At 42.7% G+C, this 26333-nt stretch overlaps 1 protein-coding gene across 3 annotated transcripts in view; it reads right to left on the reverse strand.

The window, feature by feature from the left end:
* JARID2 (jumonji and AT-rich interaction domain containing 2) overlaps positions 1-26333 on the reverse strand; it is a 227433-nt gene that overhangs the window by 3355 nt on the left and 197745 nt on the right. For all 3 annotated transcript variants that reach the window (XM_014940871.1, XM_014940870.1, XM_014940872.1), the window contains 9 exons: positions 21794-22293; positions 17138-17230; positions 16580-16698; positions 16349-16419; positions 15387-15501; positions 11095-11200; positions 10065-10247; positions 3719-3849; positions 1459-1642 (listed from right to left, as the gene is read on the reverse strand). In XM_014940871.1, coding sequence (XP_014796357.1) covers positions 1459-1642; positions 3719-3849; positions 10065-10247; positions 11095-11200; positions 15387-15501; positions 16349-16419; positions 16580-16698; positions 17138-17230; positions 21794-22293 — 1502 coding nt within the window. The remainder of the gene's footprint in view (positions 1-1458; positions 1643-3718; positions 3850-10064; positions 10248-11094; positions 11201-15386; positions 15502-16348; positions 16420-16579; positions 16699-17137; positions 17231-21793; positions 22294-26333) is intronic.

Consider the following 26333-nt stretch of genomic DNA (forward strand, 5'->3'; position numbering starts at 1 on the left):
TGCATGTTGCTTTTTGAGTGCTCATGTTGGCAAATACATACAGGTTTTTTTAAAAACCACCAAGAGTAACGGAGGCCAAATCCAAATAATGACATCTGCATAAAAGCTTGATTGGTATCTACAGATCTCCTGAAAGCAGCCGTTTCCCATTACTTTAAGAGCTGTCTTCAGTAAGGATGGAGTCAGAAGCTTGGCCACAGGATTCCTCAGCTCCTGCCTTGTTCAGCAGAGTCACATTTGCTCTGCTGGCCACCTGCCAAGCCTGCAATTTCAGTTTGGAATTTGACAACCGAGTTGACTTCTTGTCCCTTATTGCTGTTAAGAGAGACAAGTTAAAAAAAGAATTCTTCCCTCGATTACACTTACTCCAGAGCAAACGGACCACAATTAAGAGGTTTTGGTTGGCTGCTTTTTTAAACAAACTCATTTTAAAGTTACTTCAAACTAGTGCTGCTTAAACATGTCTCAGTGTTCAGCGCTCTAAAGACATGGATAAATTTGGCTTATTTTGTCCCAGGGAGGGAAAGAGCGACATCTCATCATTTATCAGTTACATTGCATTTCCATCAAACACCTAACATTTATAACCAAAAAAACCTGACAGATGACAGAAAGACAGACCGAATATGGAGTCACACGCACTGTATTATGCTTATTTAAATATTTATCTTGGAATTAGGTGGTGTGTAAAGTTACGGGAGGGGCTTTGGGTATTTTTAATGAAACAGCTGTATTTCTAGGTGTTCTGCACACAGCTGAACACCTGAAAGCATCACCACGGGGGTTAGCCCACCTTCAAAAGCCTGTAGGGAATTACTTCTAAAAAGAAAGTTTATAGGTGTGACATCTATTTTTGCACTGACAGGTTGGCAAACAGCATCAGGGCTGGGTAGGCAGGATAGAGCAGGGGAACTGCTGCAGCACGAGCACCCCTGAGACTCGGGGCAGGTGTTTGAGGTGCTGGCTACCTCCAAGAACTGTTCTGCCACCACTTACTGCCAACGGGCCACCTGCAGGGATCTTTGCTACCCCCTCCTCGTGCGGTGTGGGTGTCCGAGAGCGGCTGGGTGACTAGTTCATCCCTTCCTTGCAGGGAGGGGGATGCTGGCTGACCCTAACATTTGTCTTCTGTCACCATCTTCTGTCACCAGCCAGGCTGGATGTGGCCTTGAGCAACCTGCTCTAGTGGGAGGTGTCCCTGCCCAGGGCAGGGGGGTTGGAACTAGGTGATCTTTGAGGTCCCTTCCAACCCAAACCATTCTCTGATTCTATGATCTTCTATCACATAAGGTGATAAAAGTTCCGACACGCAGCAGATCACCATCTCTGCATCTTGTGTGGAGTGCAGGAGATGACGCTGTAGTTACGTGTTGTCTCTCAAAGGCTTGTACTCCATTACAGTATGTTATAAACAACAGGGGGGACAGTACCCCAGTGGAGGCAAAGGACTTCACTCACCATGGAAAGGTAGCACAGGTGCTGACAGATCTGACATCTCCTCTCTGACGTTTCTAACTGCAACCACTTTCGAGGCTTTTTCTTTCCATCCACCCCCGTGCTGCTGCTGTCGTGGCTGCCGTAGCGCGCTGAAGAGTGGAGACCCGCCTCGTAAAGCTGCCGCCGCTGCCTCAGCTCCGTGTCCCTGTGAATATTTTAATGCAATTAGACATCAGCACCACCTCGTCCTACCACAAAGCCATCTACAGTCACCCCTTTACCACCATCGTCACTGACACCTGAACTGCAGACAGCAAAGCCCTGAGTGGTGGTGGAGGTTGGTGCCGCTCCCTGCGCACGGTGAGAGCCCGCCACCACCACAGAAACGGGCAAAAGCTGTCTCCCAAGTCTAACAGCGAGCACTGTATCAAGCCAGTGGTTCTCAAACTGCTCCACAGAGAACTGGGAACTGCCGAGTACTTCCTGGAGGTCGATGGTGCTCGGGGCCACGTGGAGAGTTGGGAGATGTGGCTAACAAGACTGTCATTCCTGAAGTTGCCAAAAAAGCCACCTTGAGGAGGAGGAGGAGCTGTTGCTGTCAGAAGTAACATTGCCACCTTCATCAGGAGGCAGAGATGAACCAAGGACCTGCTGCCATGAGGTGCTTCAGGCAGGAAAGGGGAAGCAGGGCAAGTGATTGTGCCAAAAGACGAGGATCTTGCTGTTACACCCAGGGGAAAAAGAAGATGTCACTTAAAGACTAAGCCCTCCAGCTGCCCTTCACCCACGGCATCCACAAGGTGGACGATACCTCCTATGCTGGACTACACAGCATTAGGACAGCAGGCTGGGTTGGAGCCGGGTGGAAGATGGCAAGTGTGGAGTGAGCTGAGCAGATGGAAGGGGAGAAATAAAAAGTCTCACCACCAGACACAGCTGAAGATGGGTGGAGAGCCAAGCTAAGCAAATGGCATGGGCAAACCGAGCAACCAAGGCAGATCAGGAGAGGAGGCAGCAAAAGAAACAGCACAAACAAGCAAAGCAAAACAAAGGGAAAAAAATAATGGTACAGTGTCCCACTTTGGTTGGGTTTTTTCAAGTTTTGTTGTTTGGGCTTTTGTTTTACATAAGCAGCCACAGGAAGGACCGATACGCTCCAGAGAATTCCAACCTAAGCATAAGAACAAGTTTGAGAACCACTCTGATAGAGGTCGATGTGATCGTCTGCCAGCAAGCACCAACATTTCTGTTTCACCTTTTGCACTTGCAGACTTTTCCTCTTCAAGGAAAAAAAAAAAAACCAAAAAACCAAAACCAAAAAAGTTGGAAGTGATTATTCCCACAGGGGAACCAGCTGCAGGTAAAGCAGTCAGCACACCTCTTTGTATTTCTTTATGAACACTAAAACAACACATGGGCTGGTTTCCCCTTCAATATGTCATTGGAAATTTTCCAAATGAACATGCTATAGTTAGTTAAATACAGTTTGTAGATTCCATTCATCAAAACTTTCTTGACATCTCGAGTACCAGTTGTCACAAACTTGAAAGATAGGTAGGAACTACATGGTAGGGAACAAAAGAGAAGATCATTACACAGGAAGCCAGGCAACATTATATTTTCTTTTTTTTTTTTTACCTATCTTAAGAGAATTCCTAAACACGGCTCCTTAATACTGGAGAGAAAAAGGAGTATGAAGGGGTTTTTTTCCTTTAAAACATTCAAGTTGTAACACAAATTACATTAGTGCCCATGCATAAGCTGCTCACTTACTTAATGGTTTAAATCTAGACAACTTTCTCTATACAAATACCTTCTAGAACTGTAGTATAAAGACCTTGATGCTGAAGACAAGGGTTCCTGGTGCAAAACCCATTACAGGCATGGATTGACAGTGGCTACTGATGCCGAGAGGCTGAAAAACTGAAGAAAGTTATTTAACCACTTGGCACCACGTAGCTCACCTAACGCATCAGGAAATCTTGGCTCTCAGCACCAAGAATCAACAAAATAAACACCCAAGGCAAACTGTAGTTTGAACTCTTTGATGGCGCCCGAAGTAGGGAATTCTTAGAGCAAGACATCCTGACCACGGGCACGCTCCCATCACATACAGCCAAGGAAACTGCTGCTTCCACATGCGGCTGCCTTCAAGTATGTTTGTTGGGCTTTTGCTGGGTTAAGTAAGTGCAAGACCTGTCTGAAATGGTTACTTACGTCATCCACCTCTGGAGTCTGTCAATGAAAACAAAATAGGTACAACAGGCCCCCAATTCGTTACCTGAGCTCTCCAAGAAGGGATGATATCGTACTCAGAGTCGGCCCATTTTCCTTTTTTGCTTCTGCTGTTGCAATCTGATAAAGCAACTTTTCCATTGAAAATGGTTTGGCTATACGTCGTCTCTTCATTTCCTGGGAGAGAAATTGCCAAATTAGTAGGGCAAATTTGAAAATAAGAAGTTATGAAGAATTAATTCAGTGTAGCCAAAAGTAGCCTTTTAAAACCACCAAAAGTATTGGCTTTCCATAGTCCGAATTAAACAAAATATTTCAGTTCCAGTTTACATCCAGCACCAACTTCGCATTGAAATAAATGCTAATTAGAAACCAGTCCTTTCAGTCAAAAGCCTGGTGCTTGAGTGTTTTGCTGAATTGGGTTTTCCTGTGGAAAGGACTACGAGAGAAGATTTTCTGCACATGCTTTAGGTGAACCAATGCCACAGAACAAAACTTGAGAACCTAAACCAAAGGCGTGCCACCGGACAGTCACAATCAACTGCTTCCTCAGAGAATCCTCTAGTGTCCGTTATATCTAACATTTTGATTTCATTCAAAGTCACCAGCAGAGAAAAAAAAAAACAACAACAAGTATCTGCAATGCACGATGGCATATATATGACTAAGAACTCAATCCGTATGCTATCTTTTCTTAATATGCTTTACTGTGAAATTTAATGCAGAGAGAAGGTAGGCAAAGCCTGCACGTTCAAAGAGAATGAAGCAAAATGTAAGTATTCTGGTGTCACCACATTTCAGATATACCCTTTTTTTAAAAATAAAAATAAAACATTAAACTTCATCAGTGAAAAAGACAAGGATAGGAGAGGTGTCAAGAAAACGAGGAAAAAATAAAAGAAGGATGCCCAGGCACAGATTAGCATGCAGCTCACTGGAGGAACCAACAAACGCCTTGAAATTCTCTCCCTAAAAATTCATTTTTCCTTTGGAGGCCAAGAGGAGTAACCCAATCGCTTAAGCTCAGTAATGCACTAAACTCTCAGCCACCCAGTAAAATCTATTCTTATGACCTGCTTGAACCTCAGGACTGCTGTTATTTTGCAGCTTTTAAAACATTTTAAAACAAAAACTAGCAAAACAGGCAGATGTCAGGGAAAAGAGACAAGAAGCAGAAGAGAGGGCATCAGTTCTGCTCAGTTCTGCCCGTTACTGGTTCCTCTCTGTGGAAGCTTTTAAAGCTACGTCTGTCATTCCTGTCAATATGAACTGAGTGATTTTGGCAGATTAATCCCTTTCCATAATTCCTAGGTAGGCAAATTCTTTGATTTACTGTGCAGCTGGGAAAAGGCTAGAGTTTTCCCAGTGTCTGAAGAGGTATGTTTTGGTTTTTTTATCGAGTCAGGGAGTTTTCAGATGACACGAACACTGGAGTGTAATGCGAAGGTGCCATTTTGGTTCGGCGTTAAGTCCACCAAATACCTGCTTGGCACAAATAAAACCAAAGATTCACCTTTAGCCTTAATTTATATTTTTTTCCCCACCCTGTTTTGTAACTCTGATTACATGCGCTTGGTATTTCTTTTATCAGAACCAATATACCATAAAATTCATAATTTTTAATAGCACCGATCGCATGCATTGAAGTGGTAACTACTATATGTATAATCATAAACGGACTAGTAACCTTTGCTGACCAAAAAGTGTTCTTCAGAAGGTTCTGCTAGAGCCTGTGCGGGGTCAGAAGAGCTGCACTTGTAGGGGTGGTAGGAGAAGTTTTGGCGTGTGTCAGATTTGCTTTGTGTGTTGTCTGAGGCTGCCTCAGAGCAGGCCCTGCCAGCCAGATCAAAGGCCCACAGGGGCACCACGCAGCCAGGATAAAAGGTGACAGTGGGTGGCTGGAGCAAAAAGCAATGTACCCTCCTGCTGGCTGGCAGCACGGGGACATCCTGAGCCCACGACAGGGGCTGTCTTGAGTTTAGCACAACTCACTGCCTCTGTGCCTTTATCTGAATTTCTGAATCCGTGTACATTTTGCTCTTCCATGCGGTACTGAAGTACACAGAGAAGTATTTTAAAAGAGACTTTTGCTTGCTTTTGACCTACTGCCTGATAATTTCTTTTAATGACACGTTTTTCTATGTTATGAAAGTCAGTGAACACTCATATTATAATTAGCACCCTGCCACTTGTGATCTTGCCTTACTCCCGGATACGTCTCTCAGTGATCTATTTTCCAGGCTGAGTAACCTTACATTTAAAGCAGAGGCTAATTCATACCTGAAATCCCCAATCACCACCGTGCTTTTTCTAGTTTCTCTGTATTTATTCCCTTTGCAATTAGGGATTCAGTGTCCAAGCCACAGCCATACCAAGAGCCTACCCAGTGCCATAGTGATGCTTCTGCTTTGTTCTCTGTTCTCCCCTTGAACATTCCTAACATGCAGATATTTTTTTAAAACCTCTCCAGAGCACTTGGCTGGCAGCTCCACAGGAAGCCAAAGACTTCTTTCAGTAGCAAGAGCTCATTTAGAGCCCATCGCTGTGTCTGTCAAATTAGTTTTATTTTTTGCTGCTGACTAATTTAAAATTTATCAACACTGAGCTTCATCTACCCTTTTCTCACTCAGATCACACAGTATCATGAAATCTCTCTAACACCTCACAGCTTTAATTTTTGCTGTAAGTAACATCCCCAGTGTAAAGGATTAGTTTTGCTGTTCACTTCCCTTTCTAGGTTATTAAAGACATGCTGAACTGAACTGGTCTTGGTACAGATTCCTGAGGAAGACAGTGAAAGACCTTCCTCCATGATAAAAACTGACCATCTGTTCCCATCCTCTGCTTCTCTTTAAGATTTTGGTGCATAAACTTTCCCTCTCAGCCCACGGCAGGTTAATTTCTTTAACTGCCTCTTCTGAGGAACCTTCCAGAAATGCTCACAGACTCAAGTCAACTGGATCTCTCTGTCCATACACCCTTCCAAAAGTTTCAAGGCCTGGGGGCCACAACCTTGTTGCAAAAGTTCTGTTGATCGCCCTGGTCTCTCTCTTTTCTACATTCATTTCTTCTTTTGGTCTTTAGGAAGTTGTTCTTTGAAATCTCTTTTTGGTCTGCATTTGAGTGTATTTATACGCATCTTTCTAGAGCAACTGTTTTACTTATATTTTTATCTTATAGACACAAAAGGGATTTTTTTGGTCTCGTTTCAAACAGACTCCTTTCTCCTGGTGTTCACCCATGCCAAGCTCAGTGGGGGTTTGCCTTCTGCAAGTTTTTTTTTTGCTAGGCAACATGGATGTGTTGTGAGCCTCTAACACGGCATCTTTAAACAATTTCTTTGCTGCACGCAAACACTTAACCCTTCTTTCTGCATTCTCAGTTTAACGAGCTGCCTTGGTTTTATGCGAGGCTCTCATTTGAAATGAAACACCACAGCAGTGCTGGGTATTTTGCGTTTCTCTCCTCTTTCAAGGTTCTTAATCTCTGCTCACCATCCCAGTGCAGCTACTTGATGGTGATGTTTTGAACTGGGCTCCACCATTCCTGAGAAGCGAGACAACAGTTTGTTCTCCTTGCATGGATTTCCTGACTTGTTGCTCCCTGAAGCCACTTCAGTTCTGGCATCACACACTGGCACAACCACTGTCCCAGCCAGGGGGAGGAGACCAGCATTTCCCATTATCACCCTATGTCCTCTCCTCAAAGCTTCTCTGATCTCCTTTGGTGTGACACAGGCTACATCTACACAGCACCCAGCATGGCGAAGCCGGAGAAGGGGATGTGCAGAGCAAACAGTCGATGCCGAGGACACAAACACCCACTGGACACCAATGTGAAAGGCCAATAGCTTGACTTCAGAGCAGTCTAGCCTGGTTCTGTGGCCATACCACCACCACCGTTTGGAGGACGCTGGGTACACTTCTGGAGTGCCTCCTCCCATTTGGTTTCGTCTGAAAGCAACCCAGTCTGCTCAGGCTAAGAGAGCTGTGATAGGAACCAAGGAGTGGTATCATGGGGCCTCTTGGTTGGGCTGTCAGGAGCACAGTGCTAACACCGTCATTGTCCTGTTGAGGATGGGGAGATCAGTGCACAGAGATCCCGTCACTGGTGACAGACTTACACCTGGCTTATTGGACTGTAAATTCTCTTCTGTGTGCAGCACTGCTGCTCCAACAGGGGGACTAACTCCATCTCTCCTACATACTTCTTCCTCTTGAATTACGGTAGAGGCTGTCTCTTCTTTCCATCAAGCACCTGGTAGGCCCTATTCCACCAAAGCCCTCCTTTAAAGCCAAACATTCCTTCTTTCCAAACCTCTAGACCAGCGTGCATTCATTTAGTCCAATATTCTGTTTTCCTGTTTCCTAAATTACTTTTACTGACTTTGCCCAACTTCTTATTCGAGGACATGGAGTTACCCCTTTGCCATTGCAAACACACGCTCTTCCACCACACCTGGAAACCTTCTCCCTCATCCTTAGTTTAAAATTTCAAGAGCTCTTAAGGTGCTTTTAAAAAGCCAGCAATCTAGTTCCACAATATGATTTCGGTGAAACCTGCCTGTCCCTTTTACACAGGCCTTTTATAGAAACGCCTTTATTCCAACAATTATCCCAACTCCTTATAAACTGAAATCAATGCAATTTCGGATGCAGAATTTCATTTTTTCATATATTAAAGGAAGATTGAGCAGTCATTCAATACATGAAATGAAACAACATTGTTTAGTAATATAAAGAGAGTCACTATAAAAAAATCAGGTCACAGAATCACAGAATGAAAACAAACTTAATGTATCAAACAGCTGAAAATTGTCAATATTGCTGCCGAGAATGGACAGACAGGAAGGTACAGATGTTTGACAGAGTTCAGTAATAGTCCAAAAGGGGAATCTTGGTCATTACACAGAACTTCTCACAACCTCTGAAAAGCACAATCCTGGCCAGCCTTTGAAAATGGCAAAGTGCCTTGTCAAAGTGAAGGAACCAAGGAAGAATTTCCAAAATTTGAGTTAGAACATAAGATAGTTTGAGGAAAGAAGAGGGAGAAGAAAATGAAAAAAAGGAAAATAACAATACAGCAGGTACAGTAGGTGTTTCCAGAGTTATTTTGATATAAATTCTTATCTGTGGTTCTTATCAAGTTTGTGAGAGTTATGAATTCACTTTCCAAGGTAGGTTATAATAGAGTGGAATCTGCTGGATTTTCAGTCAGCTTATATTTACCCAGTGCAAAGCTCTTAAAAACTAATCAAAAGAAACTGTTCTTCAGAATTTGAGGCACAAAGAAGAGCTTTTTAATTGCTGCATAGTGATTTCTTTCTCTTACAGAAGTGGCATTTTCACAATATCAAACAAGTGTTCAGTAAAACAATAAATACAACATATGGAGTTAATATAATCGTGTACCTTCAGACAAAAAGGTTAGCCCAGGATTCTCATTCCTTACCTACACAAATATACAATTCCCACCTTCCCCCAAAATAAATCTGTAATAAAATAACCTTTTATTTCAAACTAAGTTAATATACAGTTAGTATAACCAGGCTGTAAGAATTCCATTAACCCTAAAAACCAAAACCTATCTCTGGACGTATTACATTTAATTACTTACTAACCACTTGGTCTGAAGCTGTAAATGATAATTTACTGGTGACTTAGCTATAAAACACTACCAAAATAGCATCTGCAACCCATAGTGTATTTGAGGAGGCTGGGAACACAATTAGTGACGCATATTCTTTGTCCAAGAACAGAGAAATGTAGCCAAAATCATGATGATTGAGCAATTCACCTGTTTGTTTCTTTGGACAACCTGCCTCAGTTGTGTGAAAAGGGAATGGGAAGTTGGGTTTATTTACAGCTTAGTGTTGGATGGGCTGCCCAGTGAACCTAGGGATTTTCAAGTGGATTAAAATTGAAATTGCCCTGATCAACAGCTTTTCCTGAATGAAGGGGCAGAGAAAGACAAGCGATACGCCGTGAGTATTAATTGACTCTGCCTATTGTAGGAGCTAACAAGCACAGTTATTCAGATATTTGCACCTGAGATTCTAATGTTTCTAGAAAACACTTAGAAAAAAAATTAGTAAGCATAATACAATATATTATTAGCTCTGAAGGGATTTTTGAAAAGCTTCCTCGCAAACTGCTCTGCAGGCAGGACGATCTTCTGAATGTTTCAAATGTAGAGAAGTTTTTAGCTATCGGTTTGAAAACACTCGATCGTCTTATGCCTTGCAGATTATTTTTCCTTTGCTTATTGAATAGTCCACAAAAATAGATGTAGTCGCACTAGTCTCACAATATTATCAATCCTGGAATGTCTGCTTTGCTGTCGTTTTAGGCGGCAGGGCCGTGAATCCATTTTACCTCCTTTTCTCAACTTACCTTGGCTGTTTTAAAGCCCATGCTTGTCCACTGGGTGGTAGCAAAGTGCACCGTTTCGGATACACTGTAGCCACAGCACACTTTAGACACAAAGGATCCAGGAAAACAGACAACAAACTGCCCGCTCTGCTGTACAGTACGGTGCACCCTGATCCCCTCCTTACACAAGATTTCCGGGGAGATCTAGAAAGACACCAAAGCAAAACAACAATAAGAAAAAAAAAAGAAAGAAAGAAGAAAAAATAATCAGAACTTTCTTTTACAGTTAGATCCCCTTCCTTGCTGGGCACTGCCACATGCTGCCTGGGAGAAAAGCTGTGCTCTAACAGCTCAGCTCTGTTTGATTTCTCTCTTCCCTCTGCACATGCTGAAGCTCAGTGTCTGGAGTGAGAATTACAGAAGTGGCTCTCTTGAAACCAACAGTTTTAACTTTCAAACACAAAGCCTCAAAACAATACTATCTACTACTTCAGAAAGCAATTCCAGTCCTTCAGTTTTCCATCCCAATCTCTTCAGACTTGGCATTGAATCCCCCTTGCTACCGCACTTCTGTTAACATCTCTAACAGGGATAGCTGAGGCAGTTTTTTAGGTTGTGGGCTCCCAAATTTATGCTTCAATGCACTAAATAGAAATCGTTATCCACAAAATAAACAGGGGAGCCAAAAATATGTTTAAATCCTTTGAAGATTTAGGCTTCTCATATCCACGTTGGCATCATAAAGTGTCAATCATGGCAGATTAATTGATTGCAAAACACTCCCCTTGTGGGGTTAAATACGTTATGAACAGCATTAAAAATGGACGTTTATTGCACTGCCACATTTAATTTTATTTCAACATTGTAACACGTGAGCCTTGTTAGAAAAATGTCAAGTGGGTAAATATTCCAAGTAGAAAGTAGCCAGATTTTAACAACAGCCTCTGCCTCGCTGTAGTGCAAGACAAAACCAAAATAAATCCCCAAACAACCAGCCTTCTGATTAGCCTGGCGTTCTCAAATGGGAATACCTCTCCCAGTATTAACCTACCATTACATTACTTTCAAGCATTTCCAGCCCTGGAGTGCCATTGGCTTGCAGCAGGGTATGTACCACATCATCAAGTTTGTTCTCCTCCGCAGCAGGAATGCAATACCTGTTGTTTTGTCAGAGGAAAAGAGAAAGATTTACTGCTGAGTAAATAACGGTCCACAGCTACGCAGTAACGAGCAGTTCAGAGCAGGACATTGATTAAAAGAAAGAAATTAAACACAGGTTTTCCCATGCAGTTCTTTCTGGCAAAACACTGAGGATTCATGGAAAGCTGTTTATTTAGACTCAGTTTGATGGTGTTCGAGCGATGCCAAAGAACACAAAATCCCCCAAACAAAAATGTGAAAACTCAGTGCTTTGTAGAATCAGAGGAGAGAAATCAGCAAAGAATGATGTTCATTTTAATGGCACCCAAACAGCTTATTAGGGGCAGAAGTTTGCATCTTATGAGCACCAAGAGATGTTCTGTTATCTTTATCCTAAATGGTTATATTTATTACCTGTGCATTAGCCAAAGGATTTTTTTTATTTAATAACATTTTCTGTTCGTAATAATCAAGAAACCACAAACCACCTTTGCTGCTGGTACACAAAGTAGCCTAAGACCTTCTTGCCTTGCTTACTAAACAAACCCACATCCCTCCTCTCCCTTGCAACAAAAGAAAGATGTGACTAAGAGCAGCCAAAGCAGCAAGAGAGATTTCCAACTCTGCTGGGTATATGCCGAGTTGCACATTGTCCTCTCCTTTAGAGGCAGATGTCCTCTCCGTGCTCACTGCCAGCAGTGCTCCCTATGCAGAAGTGACAAGAGGAAATGTAGGAGGTCTCAGGCTTAGCTTCATACACCCAGAGAACGGCTGTTTTGCTGGATGTGGGGAGGTGATACGGTGACAATTAGCAGCTGCTCTTGTTTGCACCCTGCCAGAAGGGTAATGGGTTATGTCCACCCAGGAGATACCTGCTCCCAAGATCTGGTAGTTGGTACCTAATGAACTGAACAGCACAGCTTGGTGGAAAACACAGTGCAAATCCTGGGATTCCCAAACCTGTCTTCAGTTGCTGCCGTGCTGGGCTACCCTGTGACATTACTGTATTTGGATTTGTTACACTCAGGCAAAGAAAAAGCATCTCCAGGTTTATAATGACTTATCTCAGTTCACTTTAAGCAATCAGACCTCAAGCTGGAGCCCACCTGCGCCCATGTCAGACAAATACACACACAGAAATGTTTTTCCAAGCCTGGCAACAAGAGATTATCTCTGTTCACTTTAAGCAATGAGACCTCAAGCTGGAGCCCATCTGCGCCCATGTCAGACAAATACTGACACACACAGAGAAATGTTTTTCCAAGCCTGGCAACAAGAGAAGAGAAAGAATCTGGAAAAATTTTGGGAAAAGGGTGCAGTTTTCCTGCCATCCATCCTGTCTCTCCACCAATTTCATAAAATGTTCTGCTGGCCTTACAGACCTTGCCAGGATATTCACTTATAACATGCACTAATATTAACTCCGTGTGCACCATACAGTTATCCGGCTGGATTGGTCTGTAGGAAGCTCTACTTGCTACAATTTGACCACATCGTTACTGTTCACTGTACTGATGACAACTTTGGTTTGTAAGAACCAGAAAAGATGACAATATCTACTTGTACAGCTAATTATAGCCACAATAAGGGCTCTAATGAACTGTTTACCCAGGTGTATGTAAGACTGACTCGTTACATCCGTATTGAGAATTATGAGGACCTTGCTAAGAAATCCTAGGGTTATAGGGGGGTGAAGTGGAAGAACCTCATCTTGATAAGGATCAAGTCCCAACAGCAGTTTTAAAGGCACTCTGTGAACCAAATTCTCTGCAGTACCTGCACTGCTGGCAGTGACAGCTGCTGAACAGCTGCACGTGTGTAGAGTATTATTCTAGTTACACTAGAACTCACTCACAATTCTTCATGTACCTATAAAAATGGGAAGTGAGCAGCAGCATAGACGTCCGAGTGTCTTGGGCAGAACAAGATTTTCTTCTTTTAATGGGCACTGAGGATCCTTCCTGAATAAAAAGGTTAAGTCACTGGCCTCTGCCCTGCATGAAAATTGAGTTCTCCTGTGCTTCCTCTTCAGGAGGTAAATCTGAGAGATTAGACAGTGACCCGAGCAATCTACAGGTAAATGAAGCAGCACCAATTTTAGCACCACAGGGATCTGTCCTTGGAAGAGAAGAATTCTGGATGCTGAGTGGACTTGGCAAGACAGAGAAGAGCTTTGCTGCCCAGTCACCTGCTTTGTTATCACTGAAGCATTCTGTAGGCTTCTCACACAATGCTGTCAGGGCTACTCCAGATATTACACCAGACCTAGAGTTATTAAATTACTCTTTTCCTCAATAAAGTTGGGTACTTTATTGCAATATTAAAAGTTGTAATGAGTTCATAATGCATATTAGCCTAACACTTCAGCCTGGCAGCCTTGCTGAAGAATAGCTTTTATAGACATAGGTGTTTTACTTCTTCCTTCTTATGAGCTATTCCTGCTTATATCCATGTTTCATCAAGGTCATCATCACAAGCACACCTGAAGCTATGTACGCGTATAAGTAAGCCCATCAAGACAAAAAACCAAATAGCTTCTTTGGTTTTGTTCTTGTTGACTTGGAAAAACAAAAAGGGTAGCCTTCCCTAAAACTCTGGCTGGCTGCATTCAAGTCTCTTCAGTCCCAAAAGGCACATGTTTTGACATGCACAGTATGAAAAGTGGCCTCAGAACTTAATTACGGGATTCCTGAATGTCTTTCATTCAGAATTTACTGTCATTTAAGACTAGATGAATGTCATAGAGAGAAACAGACTCACCTAAGGTTGAGGACAATGTAGTTTCCTTAACAATTTGTTCTGATAGTATATTATTATAGAAGATTACAGATTCCTGATTCACAGACGAGGGGGAAAAGCCATGAAATGCCCATGACAGAAAGTGACAGAAACTCCCAGGTCTGCAGCATAATCTAGTGTTTACCTTTACCTCTTGGTATGATCGCAAACATTTCTCCAACTTACAATATTTAGAGAGAGGAGGAGCTCCTGCTTTTATGGTTTCCTCCAAGATTTCAAATCCTTTTTCTGGGCCACGTGCTTTCCCAGTGACAGCTGGGTCAGCACCACAGACATCAGTGCCAGCTAAGAAATACGGGAGTTAAAGCTAAGGGCTTTGCAGGTGAATAAAATGCACTTGACGCTGCCACTGACACCATGGGAACCCCTGGATGCAAAGGGATTCCTGCAGGCCTTCCCCCATCACACAACACGAGGAGCCAAAGGCTTCCGTAGCTCAGGATTCAAAAGGGGAACTGCTGAAAGGGAAAGAGCTTTTCACCTTTGCAGGGGGGCACCATTTAAACAACTTTACTTTTCCATTTATTGCATTTTCTCTGCTCAAGAAACACAATTACATTGCCTGCCGTTCATCGTTCTCAATGATGACCCCCTTGGGTAGTAACACCAACATCCCAGGAACCTGGCAGAAAGGCACGTGACGTGCCAGCAGCACCTCCTCCCTCTAACCCCTCCATCAGCTATTGTACTTCCACTGCAACCCAACTCATCATCATCTGCAGTAGTGTGTAGGCATTGAATTCGGGAAGGATTCACCATGTCCAAATCCACCCATAAGCTGAGTGCTAAGACTACTTGCATGAAGTGTCTACAAAATATGAAATGTGGCTAGCAGCTAACTGGTGATATCCACAGTGAGACAGTGGAATATCATATTAAAAAAAATAAAAAAGAAGTGTATTATCATATTAAAAATGATAATGAAAAAAATTCATATGAGAGAAAATACTAGGGATCTGGTAGATACAGAGTTCAAGATATTTTGCATAAAATAAGAAAGCAGTGCCTACTTAAGAGCATGGATTCATTCATTTTACAAGTGACAATATGGATCTAGATTGACAAGCGTGTCTTTATCAGCCCAAGGAAAGCCTACCTTGACTTGCTGTCATTTGGCTTCCATGTCATGAAAACTTTCTATAATCCCTATCTTAAGCAGAAACAGTCTATTGCTAAATAGCTCAGAATACAGTGTGGAGGAGAAAGTGAAACTTTTCTTCCAGGAAATGGTATTTTATCACCTAAGTTTATGCTACATTTTACCATTAAAACTGTAATCACACACACGGGACCTTCTAGGTGAGATTCATTCATGCAAAAGGCCCAACACAAGGTGCTGTTAACACCAGCCTACAGACAGCCACCACGGGGAACGAGAAGAAAACAAAGCACAGGAATACCTACCAAATGCAATCAGCACCAGTGTGTAAGTAGTCAATGTATGGAAGGTGATTTTGGTCTCGAGACCAGCATGAGGTAGAAAAGACCATGCCAATATTTAGCCAAGGAATTGTCACTCCTAAAACAAAGAGATCGAAAATGAGTTTCGAGTAACCGCGGTTTCTAATTAAAAGAGGGTTTGAGAGGGCACTTCAGTTGAAAATGTTGTTCTACCTGTGAGCTGACACTTCTGTTTTAAGTCTTCCTACCAGAGTGAAATAATTCATAAAGAATCTAACAAATTCAGCATTTTCCACTAACAAAATATCTACTAGCACATTCCAGTGCCCTTAAACATATTTGTTTTCTAATAGCTGTAAAAAAAATCTTGATTCTTTAGAGAATTCACAAGTACCCATAATTCAAGCTCAATGCCATTGATCAGAGGAGGCTCTTCCATGTTGGGAAGTGCACGTGTACTTGTAAACAGGGATCCTGTTTCTGGGCTGGTTTGTTCAGACTCAGCACCTGCACAGGAGACTGAATTACGCTTTCAGATAGTGTTTCCACCAGTAAATTGCAAGGGCACATATGCAGCTGGAGCACTCGGGACAACTCATTTAGAAAACTTGTGTGCTGCTTTGCCCAGTGCTACAGATAAGATTTGCAAGTAAAGAAGTTGCACGGCTCTGTCCTTTATCACCCTGACAACAAAGCAAGAACACTGATCTACTGGCAACAACAGGAAGAGATACTGCAAGTACAACTGGTTCCTCCCAGGTATACAGTCTCAACTCTTCATTAATTCTTTATCTGCACACCTGCCTTCAGTCCTTTAAATGACTCCTGCTACATACAACCGTGTGTCTGCCTGGCCAGCTGGGGAACAGAGGGGCCGGAAAAAGGGAGAAGACTTTGGTGACTACACCACCACGTTTAGAGGACACTTAACAGCTGCTGGAAACATAGAAAAGAGACTTGCTTACCAGGCACAGCACCAAGATGTCGCAGGATGGATCCTGTATTATTAGGAAGGACTGTGAGGTTCCACCCATGCCTGTTTCAGGGGTGACACAGAGGAAGAAAGTCAGTGCACGCTCCTGGTTGCCACCATGCCCAGCACCAAGCTGCACTGCCAGCCTCGTTCCCCCACCTCCACGCAGCACAAAGGGGCAGCTGGCACGAGTTGACAAAGCAGGCAAATTTGGTGATCTTACCTTGAAAATGGTTCAGATTTTCCCACAGGAAAGCCACTCCCATGGGTGTTGGTATCTACTTTTCCACAATGCACTGCTACGTGGCAATCTTTCTGTTCCACTAGCCGCCAATATTCTTGCTGTGGTAAAAGAAAGCAATAATGCATTTTTAACTCATCAAACAAGGTATCGCTCATTAAAATATAAACCCAAGAAATTTACAGGGCTTTCATGACCTCAATGTAATTCAACATACAGTGCTGCTTAAAAATAAGAATATAAATACTTAAAAGTAACAATGAATTAGGAAGACAGAATTTAGATCCTCTTGGCTCCTGCGCTTCAGCACATGACAGATTAATACTTCTTTCTCTCCCTCAGTTCATCAGCACCTTTATTAAAAATGTCAAAAAATTGTAAAAGGAAGAATCAGTACCATGTCTATCTAACCATTTATTTTTCTCCCACGCTAGACAGCCTTAAACCGCTTACGGTAACGCCTGAACATCAACTGTACTGAATCCCCAAACTCAAATCCCCTAAAATAAAAGCTTTTACCACCCCTTGTCTTGGCCTCACCTCTACTTCAGCTACTGTAGGCTCCTTCGTGAAGCACATGTTCATGATGTTTCTTGCTGTTCGGTAGAAGGTTGTTAAAGAAACAGACCTACCCTGTGGAAAAAGAAAATAGAATTAAAAGTGAAAATAAAAAAAAACTGCCTCCATACCCCCTGGCCTCACTCTTGTCCTTACATGCTCAATCCCAGATCATTTCATAGGGGGAAAGAGGACAATGTCTCCAGAACACATGTGGGTCTAAAGCTCATTTCTCATCTGAGGGGAAAATACCTCAAAAGACACAGAAATTTAATCACATCAACTCACCAACCCAACCATCTAAAAGGCCAACTGAATGTTCCCAGCAGGCCATTTACACTGCTTTGTCCAGCACGATGCTCTCTGTTTGACAAATACAGAAGATGGACATGGCCCAGCTTTCTATGACAGGTTGCAAAGGACCCAGAGTAGGCAACCTGCCTGCATTTTACAATCAAATCCAACAGGTGATCAAAGGCCCATGTGGCCATGCTTTTTACATGCACAGAAACAGGTGAAAAAGACTTTGGAAACTGAAAGAAACATTCAGCATCAAACTAGTATTGTATGTGATGGAAGGGGGTCACAAAAAGTAGAGTTTACCAAGATTACTGTAATCACCTGCTTACAAAAACTAGTTATGCTCAATTCAATAAAAGCAGTTCAAAATGCAAGGAACCAGGACCTCTTGTTACAAGGCTGAGAAAAGTAAAACACAGTAGAATTGCTAAATGAGTGCACTCTTCCTTGGCACTGCTGCAGGAGCTGTACGAGAAGAGAGTCTGAGTTGGTTTTCTGCTTGAGCTACACCTCAGTTTCTGGACATCTGCTTTCACACATACCTATAACACCAGATGCTCTGGGAAGCACCCTCTGAAGGTGGGAGCATGACAACCCACTTGTTCCTTTCAGCCCAGACATACTGGCATGCCCAGAGAGGGACATCCCTATCACCTTCTCTGCTCCAGGGCAGATGGGACACCCTGGGAAGCTGTGAACCATGAGAGCTGGCAGGTGCCACAGTAGCTGCTGTGGCCATACTGGTTTGTGGCCATTGCTGCCAGCAGAGACCAGCACTGCTCTGCAAACATAACGTTGAAAATATCTTTGCCCCCTCACCAGATCTACTGCTCCTTCCTCTAACTCCTATCATGTCCACTGGTTGCCCATCTGAGGGACCACAGACTTAAAAACTCCACATAAACAAATCTTTTATTCATGGACTATTACTTTTCTAGTTTTCCAACCATGAATCAGATCTGCCAAATCACCTCAACCTTTTCTTGTGTTGAAGAACTATGCCCAAGAGTAAACTAGAAACAACTATACTAGCAGCTTTTACCCCAGAGGCCAAGTCTATCACTTTGCCATGCTCCTATGGTTGTAACATTGTCACTTTTTAATTGCATGCAGCATAATTAGATGTAACAAAAAAGTTTCTGAAATGCCCGGTGCTTGGGGCCCTCTAATTCCCATAAACTTCAGAGCTGAATGCTCTGTGATACAATAAGCAATTTCCTTCATCTTTTAATGCCCTCATGAATCATTTATCGAGGCAGCCTTTCACAATAAAACCTCTCGTAAAATGTAGGGCCTGCACCAAGTCCTCACACTTGAGCATAGACTTCATCCCTCACAAACCAACACAAGCTCTGCAGAACCTTCCTTGTTTGAGTCACGTGCCTCTTCCTCTCATGTTGCACAGAAAAACAAGAATACAGACTCATCTTCCAAGATTAACCCGGTCTTTCCATTTTTCAAATATGCAGCAAGCAAGAAAAAAGGAAGTATAAAAACTGAACAGTTTAGCCCTTTAAAATTGCATATACCCTTTTCTTCCTCTGTCAGGAATTCGATATTTTTTCAGTCTCCTGAAAGCTTTAACTCAAATTAAACAGTAGAGGATTTTTTATTGTCTAATTCTGGTGGTTTGAATTTGGTAGCTTGTTTTTAATCTGAGGGATCTCGTAAACTCAGAAAATAATTTAAAATGCCATAATGGAGCGTTTTAACCCGAACACAAAACAAATTGCTGAAGAGTAAAGCACATTTTTCAACGCCCTCACAAACGTCTTAACAGTTCGACAACTGGGAGCTTCAAACTACTAAGCAGAGTCTCTGTTTTTGCAACAATATCAGAGAGGAAGGTTTAAGGGACAGAATTGCCTATTTCCTCTCCTAATTCTTCTCCACGGCCTCTGTGGTGGCCACAAGAGCCTACTCAGAGCATCCCCACCACCACCAAGCCTGCAGGGAAGGCACAGAAAAGGACACTGCAATGCTATGCATCTTAAAGACATTAAAGGAACCATAAAAAATGAGCAGAAAACAGAGGTTTCAGAATAGTCACAGGTGGGAAGGAGGGACTCCTGTTAAGCCAAATCCAAAAATGCCAAGTCCCCAGGTGAAGAGAGCTCAGCACGGGATTTCTGGGACAGTTTCATGTGAGGGCTGGCAAAACTTGCGTTGGTTGCATGGGTCTGCTAATAAGCCTTCAGTTTGTTCTGTATGGAAACAAACACTGTTTTCAGGCAGCTCCAGTACAGATTTTTAAAATATTTTCAGAGCTAAAACTGAGGAAAGAAGAGAAGAGTGAAAATCTTGCAGCAGGATCCTTCTTTGATGACAGCAGTTTTTCACATACTTACAAACGACAATATTTTATTAGTCAGGTAGAAAAGCCATGCATTTAGAGTAAAGAAAGCAAGCGTAGCAGCCTGCAGCACACACTTAAAAGCACATCAGGCCTTACAGCCTGGAAAGGAGGAACACCAAAAATAATTTGGGAGCCCTGGAAGAAAGTCAGCCAAACCCAAAGGTGATTTACTCTAACCTTGACATGCGATATGGTGGTAACTGCTCCTGGAAGACTGGATGTCTCTTTCTAAAAACATGTTCCAGCTCAAACACATGCTGACTGCAGAAATTACTGTGCAAAATCCTAAATGTATGGCCTCTTCATGGTCTGAAGCCTAGAATTTATGGCCTAAACTGGACTACAGCCATACGATTATGATGTTCTCCTCCAGCCCTCAATCTATTGACCTGGGCATTTATCAAAGGGCTATGAGGTATTTTTGGCCTTGTGCGTGTTTTTTATTTTTAATTAGAATTAGCAATTTCCTTTAGAAAGGAACCACTACAATCCCATCGTCTGTGGGACGTCTGTGGAAACTCTAACATGACAACATGTTCTCTTAAACAAATTTCAGATTTTCTCAGAAACACATTAATAAGTAAAGAACACTATCCCTCCAGACACACGCACAGAAGGATACCATCATTCCAGGAAAACAGAGAATGCAGTATTAAAAGGCTTGTTTCATCAAATGCCATGAAGTACCCTCTGCTACACTTCACCTCTGTCTTATTCAAAAGCCTCAGCAGCCTCAGGCTGGCTACACTATCTGCCCTTTGCTTGCTTGCCTTTTCTCATTTTTTAAGTCTGATTGGGATACTTATCACAAATCCCAATCTTGCTTTTTTGAGTTACTTTGTATCTTCTAAACTTTAACGTGGGGGCTTGCCCTGGAAAAGCATAGGGAGGTATTTCCCCACTAAGTTTGAGGTTTTTCAGCCAGCAGTCAGGGTAAATTGTATCGAATGTTTCATTTAACATCATTAAGCACAGGATATCAAGCACAGAAATGCCACTTCACTATTCACAAACGCTGCTGTCATTAGATAAGCTTCTCTCCCACAGCAGCATGGCAGAGATTGCTTTTCAAAGGTGCGATTGAGGCCCAAGTCCTCAAATAATCTGAGCTGACAAATCATAACAGGCTGCAAAAGAAACCTGAAGCAAGCTTTTAAAATTCATCATAAGCTCATGCAGTCCCTAAACAGCTAAACAATAAGCCACTTCGGGCAATCTGGCTTCATTTCTTGGTGATGGAAGCGAGATTGGAAGGGGAAGAACAGTGTATTCCTTTACTGGGCACAGGCACTCAATGCTATATTTCTCACGAAGCCAGGCTACACAATTCAATGCAACTCAAAACTGCACTGCGAGTTGCCGTGCCAAGTGCTGCTCCAGAGTTGGAGACTGCCAAAGAAAATACAGTGAAAGAGTCAGCATTCCTTCGTAAATGGATGTACTTGGTATGTGGAGGACTGAGCGTCCACGTGACTGTTCGTGCTGAGCAAAATCTGGCATCGTGGATGAAAATAGTGTTTGCATTTCAATTTGCCCTTTCCAAATGTAGTAGTATTTATAGTGATGTTAGTTTTGATGTGGAGCACTACTTCGCTCAACGAGAAACTTGCAAGAAGCAGGAATGAGAAAGCAGAACATTACTTTAAATGTCACTAGAAAATGGAAACAAAAAACTGCAAGGATAATTGGACAGAGCTATTCAGGGAACCTCTCACAAGGAGACCAAGGCGGGAAGAGCCCAGTGCATCTCGTTAAGACAATAACACCTTCAAGCTTTTCCAGACATCCCGTAAGAGCCAGGCAGATCAGGATAAAGCCACCATACTGCCCAGCTCCAACCCCTGAGCGGGCTGCGTTGCCGCCTCGGGGGTGGCACTGCAGCCCACCAGTTCCCCCAGATGGCTGGGTTTGCACCCGGATGCCACCCAGACAACAGCATCATCAGTTCTGCAAAACAAAATCGGCAGAGCCTGCCTTGTTACCTTGTATATACACTTGTGTAAGTCGCTAAGAACTCCCTCCTCCTCCTCTTCGTCCTCCTTCGTGGTCTCCTTTTCCTGAGCGAAGAGCCGCCGCCTGCCCGTCTTCAGTGGGACGTCGACTTCTTTTAACTTGTTGCGGAAGCCATTTTTGTGAACCACGCCGTTGATGAGTCCATTTTTGGGCTCAAACCGGGGCAAGGAATGGAACTTGTAGGCATTCTCTGAATGTCCCTCCAAAGGTCCTTTCCTCTTCTCCAAAATTTCCTTTTCCAGCAAGACTTCCTTCTCCAGTTTCTTGTGCTCCTCGGGGGAGAGGGAGTCATAGGAGAGCAAGTACTGGCAGTAGGCTTCTTGCAGCTTGGCCAGCCTGTCCTGTGCAGTTTTGGGGATGCGCAGCATGTCTGCCAGCTTGTTCCATTTCTTGAGGTCAGTCACTTGCTGCATCCCACCCATCTCGTTGATCAGCTGGACAAAGCAGGCCAGGTCGAGCTCGCAGCCTCCTGGGGTCCGCGTGTGTCGGGAAGCAGAGGAGGGGAAAAGGGAAACACAGGAGCGGGTTAGGAAAGCTGTGGGCAGCTCGCATCAAGCACGCTACCAAGCTGGGCACATATGGGACGTACCACCCATACAGCTCCGGTCACCTGGGCACCAGAGGAGGATTGTCTCTATCTCCTACACCTCCTGCTAAAGACAGGCATGCACTGCTGCTTTGCCAGATCAATTCATTCAGCAGATCATATTTTGCTATTTGCAATAGCCTTCCCTACACCTAAATCTGCTCTCCTCCTTGAAATTCATTCCCTTCTCAGAGTACCCCAAGCTATCTCCTGATGCATCCTTCCCCTGGTCATTATCCAGCGGTCAGGGAGATGACAAGAGCCCAGCTCTTGAAAGGCCCACCCAATTACACCCTCCCCTCACCTGCCACCAGTCCCACATCTGGCTTATAGCAGGAAGAAGAAAAACAAGCATCAAGACTTGTACTGGCAATCAAACATACAAGTACCATCCTTTCTGGAGGTGAAATATTGATTATCTAATGTCTGCACAACACATTTAATACAGCTAGTATTTAAAAGGAGCACAGAAACATCATTAATTTCACTACAGGTAGAAAAATCCTTTAAAAAACCCAAGGCAGGTGGGGGGTTGTTCGGGGTTGGTGGCTGCAACTCCATAAAAACATGTCAGACACATTATTCGTCCAGTTTGAGGCCATCCATTTTTATACTCCATTACATTTTTGTGTGTTTTATGACTAGCATATTTCAGACTCCAGCCAAAAAACAAAAATGGAAGATTAGACAAACTGCAGCATAAAAAGCAGCCAAATGGATGAGGAACAATAAAAGAAACTTCATAAATACACTCAAAGCACAGAAATAAATCATCAGTGGAAAGAGTGAAGAAACGGACCAAAGACCACCTACAATTCAACAGGGCACTGCTGAAGGAAAATAGAGGATTAATACAAAACTTGCGCCAACATCTCTGCCGCCACATCGTCTCTCCTTCCCCTTTTCTTTGAGAAAAGTAAAAAATAATTATGCCATAGTGGTTTCAGAGCACTTAGAAATACCATTACACAACAGAGAAGTACAAGAAGTAGCGTTATAGTAAATATTTACTGTTGGATGCACAGCTACAGCATCTTAAGGGCCAGACATAGCATCGTGCTTGCTACTGCAAGAAGTATGACTTTTTTCCAACTACCCTGTGCTGTATCTCATACTCCTCATAGTTTATTCCCAACTTTCCTTCTTCCCTCCGCTTTCCCCTCTTCCACTGCTTGCAGCAATCCAGTGTGGAGGGAGGCTCAGCAGCACAAACCTGCCTGCAGCATTTTGGGATGACAACGGGTGCGACGCCTGAGAGGCCTGAGAAGAGGGGAAAGGTTTTTGGCTGCAGCCAAAACCAAGAGTGAAGCTTTGAAACAAGATTTATCCAATTCAGTAAATTTGAGGGGGGTGTCAAAATGGTTAAGTCTTGAAGCTGAGAAAAGGCCAACAATATTGGGGAAAAAAAACCCCAAATTTCAAAGGTTTTCGTTCTTTACTTTTTAATCTTCCCTATAAAATAGCTTTCAAGCTGGCCTATATTACAGGCTGTTACTTTTTTGGTCTAGTGTTTTGTATGCACAGTTCACAAATAAGCTGAAGGCATAATTTAACATGGCTTTCCATCCCAATAGATTCAGTGACCTACATAAAGTTGAGTAACATACCACTAACTTTGAAAAAAGTGTGGTCCAGGTTTAAAATTATACGTGTTCTCCAGTGGGACAAATAGCACACACCCAGCTTAAGGTCCTAGTCTCAACACTGTGTATGAGCTATTTAAGAAATGTGAATGATCCCTCATAATCACTCCGCAATATTAGAGCTCGAGTAGCACATCATTCAGCCAGAGCCTCGCGTATCTGGCAGATCCTCCACAGGGCCAGCTACAGCTAAGGTTTACAAAATGGTCTCAATTATAATTCCATTTCACACAGTCATTAACTTTTGGGAGCATTTATATCTCAGGCTGATGTTTTCCAGAATTGACTAAACATGCTGCTTCAACTTTCTTTGAATTTTAACCCTACTTATAAGCACCTACAGCAAAATGGCTTATGCAGGAGACCAAGCATATTGTACAGAAACAGCATCTGACTCTTTTTTTTTTAATTGTCTTAATTCCACTAAGTTAGGAATCTTTTTAAATTGCTTAGTGAGCAAGCTCATAAAAAAAAATAATAAAAAAAAATTAAATCTTCAGTTATGTATTTAATACCAAATGCTGGGACTACACAAATCCTTGGCAGAACTCCCACTTACTTCAATGGAAAGTGATTTGGCCCTGGAAGGAGGGTTATCTAGGCATGACTAGGTAAATAAGTGTACATTTATCACCAGAGATTATTTTATATCTTTTCTGCTGGAATCAACAGATTTCTCATCTTTGTATACTGATGAACTCCAGCTTCTCTTCTCCATTTTGTTTTTAATTTTAAACACAAGATAGGAAGGAAATTAACTGCATAAAAGATACATAGGATGCAAATTTTATAAGAGACCACTGTTTGCTCTGCTTATATGGCACCCAGCAGAATAGAATCCTTGCCTATTAATTAGGCTCTTAGGTGCTTAAATAATACAAATAATTAACAGTAATGCCATCTTAATGCCGAGTTAAGGTATTTCATTAAAAAGTTAACATTGTTCCACGAGTGTTAATCGAGCTGTCTTGCACATTTTCTTCTCTCTCTTGCCAATGTAAATTTAATTCATTATTCTTCTCTATTAGCATACAACCATTGCATACATTAGGCATACAAAATGTTCACTTATTGCTGCTTGAGTGATTTTAATTTTCAGATTTCCTTGAACGTTTTTGCACGGCTACTGCAGCACAGCGCTCACCCTCCTTCCTTCTCCTTCAATTCTGTCATTTTTCTGTTGTTCACCATAAACTCTGCAATCTCTTTGTGTGTTTTTACGCATTTTCAATCTTTACCATGTGTGATATAAAATAAAGTTAGAAAGTGACAAGGGGATGAGGGGAGGCGGGGGGGCTGTGTAAATCTTGGGAATGGTTTAAACAGAAAAGTGTGTCCTTTAATCCAACTTTTGGGGATAGCTGCCTCTGATCGGATCATGCCTCAAAGGCAAAACTCTAGCCTCAAGTTGCAACATGCAGGTCCTGAGAGCTCCGACTCGAAACGCTTCAAAAACAAAGGGGAGGGCTAAGAAAAATTAAAGCCACAAGTTTGTTACTATGTCATGGCTGACAAGGCAGTAGAGATGGAGGTGGCTCCTTCAATAGTTCATTTGTATGCTGCTGTTGTCATGTTTTTACAAACTATTGTCACATTTTTGTCACGTGTCATATTTGACAGCAGACCATAAACCAAGAATTCTGTTAAATAAGTGATTCTCACTCAGGCATTAGCCCTGGCAGACACCTGCTGGGAGAAATAATGAAACCTCCATTTTGCAATCAACCACATTTTACTGCCTATTCTTGACACTTAATGGTTGTTAAATGTCAGCAGGTCACTGCAAATTTGTGATTTTAAGTGTCTGAGTACCCAAATAGAAGTCAGTTCCGAGATATTTTCTCTCCCCTTGGTTAAATGCTTTTAAAGGAAGAGGGGGAAAAAATATTTGTATTCAAGCCTGGCAGCATTGCAACCTGTTTGGAAAACATCTTTGGAAAGGTCCAAAATAGATTCTGAGGCAACGCTTAAACTGAGGCTATTGATACCCGCAGTTGCACTAGGTCAAAAATAAACAGCAGGGAAATGAGAAGACCCTGAAATCTGGAGACCAAGACCCCACATAACATTATTTTTTTTTCCCCTGGGTGAAATAAAGAGCTGGCAAGGAGGGAGGTGGTGATACAGAGTCTCCCGGGAAAGCTCTCCAACAACCTGCATCGTGCCTGAAGAGCTCTGCAGTGTTAATTGAACAGGGGTTGGGTTAAGCATAAAGGCAAAGTGAGCATAAAGTCGCATACGGATGCTGACAAGCAGCGGCAAAAGGCCAATGAAACCACA

The sequence above is a fragment of the Calidris pugnax genome, unplaced genomic scaffold (genome assembly GCF_001431845.1).
Source record: "Calidris pugnax isolate Ruff unplaced genomic scaffold, ASM143184v1 scaffold8, whole genome shotgun sequence".
NCBI lineage: Eukaryota > Metazoa > Chordata > Aves > Charadriiformes > Scolopacidae > Calidris > Calidris pugnax.